The sequence below is a fragment of the Sinocyclocheilus anshuiensis genome, unplaced genomic scaffold, assembly GCF_001515605.1.
Source record: "Sinocyclocheilus anshuiensis isolate Anshui unplaced genomic scaffold, SAMN03320099.WGS_v1.1 scaffold446, whole genome shotgun sequence".
Lineage (NCBI taxonomy): Eukaryota > Metazoa > Chordata > Actinopteri > Cypriniformes > Cyprinidae > Sinocyclocheilus > Sinocyclocheilus anshuiensis.
In genome coordinates, this window is record NW_015544247.1 from 2188245 (window position 1) to 2193774 (window position 5530).

The 5530-nt window shown below is 38.8% G+C and overlaps 1 protein-coding gene across 2 annotated transcripts in view; it reads left to right on the plus strand.

The window, feature by feature from the left end:
• LOC107697724 (protein GREB1-like) overlaps window positions 1-5530 on the plus strand; it is a 34315-nt gene that overhangs the window by 20029 nt on the left and 8756 nt on the right. For both annotated transcript variants that reach the window (XM_016498549.1, XM_016498550.1), the window contains exons 11-19: window positions 296-646; window positions 1231-1359; window positions 1444-1545; window positions 1642-1839; window positions 2993-3173; window positions 3258-3441; window positions 3883-4019; window positions 4128-4476; window positions 4593-4708. In XM_016498549.1, the coding sequence (XP_016354035.1) occupies window positions 296-646; window positions 1231-1359; window positions 1444-1545; window positions 1642-1839; window positions 2993-3173; window positions 3258-3441; window positions 3883-4019; window positions 4128-4476; window positions 4593-4708 (1747 nt within the window). The remainder of the gene's footprint in view (window positions 1-295; window positions 647-1230; window positions 1360-1443; window positions 1546-1641; window positions 1840-2992; window positions 3174-3257; window positions 3442-3882; window positions 4020-4127; window positions 4477-4592; window positions 4709-5530) is intronic.

Below are 5530 nucleotides of genomic sequence, written 5' to 3' on the forward strand. Positions count from 1 at the left end.
AGATTTCTTGGATGTAGCCATTTGATAATAAAGGCTTTTTAATTCACAAGAGTGCCATGGTCATTCTGAACTATTCTTTGATGGACTGTAATAAACCCTAGACCAGAGAGCACCTTGACCTTACAGCACCAGAACCCCGAGATGCACTCTCTACTGTTGGACTTTGTTTGAATAATATTTTATTATTTTGTAACCGTGATTTCTTATTTTACATTATATACTGTAAAATGACTCCTAACAATTATATGTGTCTGTACAGTATGTGTAAGTGCATTTACCTATCATGTTGCAACAGCACCTGACCAGGATCCTCTGATGGAAGACTTGGAGCAGATCTTCATGCGTTCCTGGCGCGAGTCACACCTGACGGAGATCCGGCAGTATCAGCAGACGCATACACAGTTTCCACCTCCTCTCCCCTGCCTCGCACAGACCCTCACTCCCTCTCAACTGCCCTGGCTGGCCAAACTGGCCACCAGCTCATGCGGGGAGGGAGTTCTGGTGCTGGACACGGCGCCCTCTCTAGCTGAAGCTCTGGAGGACACCTTCCACAGACTAGTAGATGGCAGATTGAGCCAGACCAATTATGTGGTGATCATCTGCATGAACAGGAGCCAGGAAATAGAGTCATGTGTGGTGGTGACAGGTATGAAGGTTATAAATGTACTACTAATAGTAAAGTTTTTTTTATGCTTTTAGACTATAGATGCACAATATATCTGTATCATATTGGTTGTATCATATTATAGGTATTCATATTAGATATTTATTTGTGCATGTTCTTTTCACCTAGTTTTACATTTAGACTACCTTTGCCATAATCTAACACTCGCTTAAAGTTTAGCTTTCAGAAACACTAATAATTTAATAACACTGTTAAATGTAAGATTAAAAACTACAGCTGTCAACATAATACAATTGTGATTAATCTCACCATTTTTTTTTTATAATAACAAAGCAGTAATAATATTTAAATTTGGTAAATGTGCTAAAAATTTAGCATTAAACATATTTCATATCTAAATTATATCACTTTAACTTTAACAATGCTAAAAAACTTTTTTATTATGATTTATTTACACAAAATATTATACATTTATGGTTTTCAGTCTGTTTGGTTTATCTGTATTGCCCATAATTTTAATAACCATATGCAATAATCATGTAGATCTGAAATGAAATTAAACTGAAATTTTATTTTCATTTTACAATATCCACGTTATCACACAGGGAAGCACCAGACTCGTGCTTTAGCTGAGAGTCTTCTCTCTCCCAATGATTGTGTGAGAGAGATTGTCCATGAACTGTCTTCTGGGATGGCAGCAGAGTTGGGATCCTATTTCAGTTCTCTGGGTCCAGGTAAGGCTTCTGGTTTAATACATGGATCTCACTGCTGCGGTTTCCCCATACAGAGTTTAAGTGCATTTCTATACCACTTATCAGATGGAGATGTGGAGGCCTTGCTGGAGAAAGCCAGTCCTGAGAACAATGTCCAGTATTCTAGCATAGAACCATCAGGAGACAGTCCTAAAGCCAAGTGTGCGGGTGAGACTGACTTGTGCTTGAAAGTATCCAAGTATGAAGTTAATGAGATATATACATTGAGCATAGAGTGTGTAAACACTTCGTATTTATCAATAGAATATTATGTAGAGTGGCACGAGATTCGGCCCATACAGCTTGCCGTGGCTCGGAAGCTGCTCTCGCATGTTTGCGCCATCGCTGATTCCAGCACACAGAACCTGGACCTCGGTTCCTTCGACAAGGTTGAGTTCTTAATCTGCGTTCCACCTTCAGAGGTCACTTTTCATCAAGTCGTCCTTCACCTGTGGAACTCAGGTAGAGTACTGCTACTCAATACCCATGAGACTCTACTGCACCCTTAAGCCCCATTCACACCAAGAACGATAACTATAAAGACAACGATATTAGCGTCCACACCAGCGAACGCTATAGTCTGTTTATTCCAAGCACACACTTGTCTGCCGCTTTAAATTCTCAAGCTCGGACAGATTGGCTGTCAAAATTTTATCATTCATCAGCTGGAAAAAATCGTTCTGAAAGTGATTACAACGATATCGTTTCTCTGCGCCTTTATCGTTATAGTTGTGGTGTGGACTCTGCTATTCTTTAATACTGAGAACGATTTTTAGGACTATATTTTTATCGTTATCTTTATAGTTATCGTTCTTGGTGTGAATGGGGCTTTACAAAAAAAGTAAACTTGAAGTTAATTTCATCAAGTAAACTTAAGTAAAGTTTAAATAAGTAAACTAAAATCAGTGTCCTGTTAGAATACTTGTAAGTGTTCTGTTTCTTGGAAGTAAATTGTCCCACGTAGTTTATAAAAGTATACTTTTAAGTGTATTTTAAGTGTAACTATGTTTTTATACTGTAACTGTTACAGTTTATTAGTTATTCACTTCTAGCCCACTTTTTAGTTTACGAAAGTAAACTTTGAAGTATACTCTCAGTAAACGACTAGGTAGTTTTTATACTGCAGTTATAATTGTTTTGTTTAAGTGAACCTAACATCATATTTAAAATTTACTATTTTTTTTGTACTTTACATACAAGGCAAGTATACGTAATTGTAATTTTTTGTACTTAATTGTCCCAAAAGTATCTTTACATGTTAGGCCAGATATACTTACATTTTTCTGTATACATGAAATACATAGAGTATATACTATATATGACAGAATAAGGCAAGTATGTTTAAATATAATTTAAGTATATTTCTGATCAATATTAAAATCTACTCTTATCATTAATCTACTTTTTGTTTAAAAGAAGTATACTAACAGTACACTTGAAAAACTTTTAAACAAAAACGCAATTTTCTTTCCCTTTTTAAAAGAAAGTTGAAGGTCTTGTCCTTGTTTTAAATAGCAAATAAGCTGTGTTTTACGTCGCAGGCTTTGAGAAATCCCATTGAGCAATTATATTACATATTGCTGATAGATCTCACTTCCTGCTCTTGTATTTCCAGGGGTGTTACGGGAGTTAGGACTGGACCAAGCCTGCTTGTCGGTGAAGGAGGCTGAGCAGTACGTGGTAAAGCTGAACCAGAGCGCAGTGGGAAAAATCAACAGCCTCATTCAGAAATCCAAGATGAACCCCTACACGCTCTTCATACTCGTGCACGATCACGCACACTGGGACATCAGCAGGTATGTCTCCTGTGATTCTCTTTTAAGCCTCCTCTTTGCTTGGCTGTTGGTGGAACTATCTCTGTATCTTTATTCTTATGACAGTGGGCAGTGCAGTGGAGGAGACTCCAGTCTGGGACTAGTGGACAGTCTGTTGAACTGCAGGCAGATTCGAGATGCTCCCAACATCCTGATGCTCCACGTGACTTCGTTCCCCTTCACCTTGCAGACTCAGTACACACGAATCAGCCCTTACAATGAAATCCACTGGCCTTCTGGATTCAACAATGTAAGAATACCACATACTACTGACTATTTAAACCAGCTCCTGGAAACTGAAACTTTGAAATCGCCCATAGCGGTTAACCATGACTAATGATTTTACATTTTGTCCATCTGTTTTTGAATCACTACAGTACACCTATAATAAGTTTTTATATTCTGACTATTTTAGACTGGTTCGGGTAGGTATCGCTGCGGAGTAGCCCGGTACCTGCATGATTTGTCATAGACATAAACAGAGAGAAGTAGCTCCGGCTACAGTGTTCTTCCGCAAGACGCACGCAGTTCTGTTTATTAACCGCTAGAGTGCCAAAAGTTACGGACTGCAGCTTTAATGAATCATTTACATAAATTAGCAAGCTTTAAAAGGCCCATTTCTATTTTGATAGTTTGTCCAAATAATGGTTTTGGGAAATTGTGAAAATGCAAACTGTTTTTGCATACCTAGGATGTGGATCTTTATCACGAGAAGACAAAGTACTTTGGTGTATCCGAGCTGCTGGAGACGACACGCTCTGGAAGTGGCCTTCCTCTGCTACGATATGACAGTTCATTTGAGAGCATGGCTGCTGCTCTGGAAGAGAGGTTTGTTTTCAGTAAATCAGCATTTCTGAAGGATCCCAAACTTTGGCCTTGTTTCTTCTCTTTGTATGATGTTTTAGCAGCTTGACAAATCTCCTTACGTCGTCTCAGGTTCCCAAAACTACACAGTGCAGTGATTCGCACCCACGTGCTGATCCAGCATTACTCTCTGGCCCTGATGGTAACAGCGGGCGGCCAGGCTTTACAGGCTCTGCAGAAGCACATCTCAGTGGAGACGCTGGAGATGGTGCAGTGCCTTCTCAACACATCCCAGCGGTGTCCCAGCCGTCACGGTCACATGCTGCTCCTGAGGATCCCCTCCCCAGCTCTCGCTGCCTTCGCTCACCAGCGCCTCTGCCATGTCCGCAACAGACTTGGCCTTCACAAGCAGTTTGAGGTCATCCTGGGGGATCCATGCTCTGCTCTCACTGTAGGAAAACACTTCTTGGACCAACTGAGGGTATTTAATTTTAATCTATTTGTTTTTTTATTAAAATAAATTACATTTATTCTTGTGTCCATATTCATCTTTATATCCCTAAAGCGTAGATCCTTTTGCTTTTTATATGACTCCAGGTATGGCTGAAAATCTTGGACCCAGACTGGGCTCCTCGGACATATCTAGAGCTGGAGGCTTTACCTTGTATCCTCATCTTAACTGGCATGGATCCACTTGGAGAGTCTTTACCCAGGTAAAACACTCACAGGAACTAAGTTTTTGACTTGAATAAGCTTGATGCAGAATGCTTGTTAAATTTTAGACAACATTACAGGCATCCAGCTCTTATCTACTTTTTTATTGCATTTCATATCATTAAAAATACTTAAGAGTAGTTTCCTAGAAATGTTTAAAGCTGCAGTCTGGAACTTTTTGTGTTCAAAATTTACTAAATTTATATAATGAATCATCATGTATCATGAATACATTTTCCAAACCATGTTTTTGGATTGTCCTGAATCACTACAGTACACCTATAATAAGTGTTTATATTTGGACTATTTTAGACTGGTTCAGGTAGGTATCGCTGCGGAGTAGCCCGGTACCTGCATGATTTGTCATAGACATAAACAGAGAGAAGTAGCTCCGGCTACAGTGTTCTTCCGCAAGACGCACGCAGTTCTGTTTATTAACCGCTAGAGTGCCAAAAGTTACGGACTGCAGCTTTAATGAATCGTTTACATAAATTAGCAAGCTTTAAAAGGCCCATTTCTATTTTGTTAGTTTGTCCAAATAATGGTTTTGGGAAATTGTACAGGTCTGCAAGACCTCAGAAAAATAGTTACCTGTGGCAATTTGACTCAAATATTTTATTTTATTTTATTTTTTTATTTTATTTTTTTTAGAGGTTATTTGACAGAGTTTTATTACATTCATTGCATTTAGGAATCTTTAAGATCACTTACAACAGAACAGCAATGCATTTTATGGACGACCGTTTCATGAATCTAGGAGAGGAGGTAATTCTGACTTTGCTATGACAATCTGGCGCTTCTGAATCAGCTACTGTTTTGTT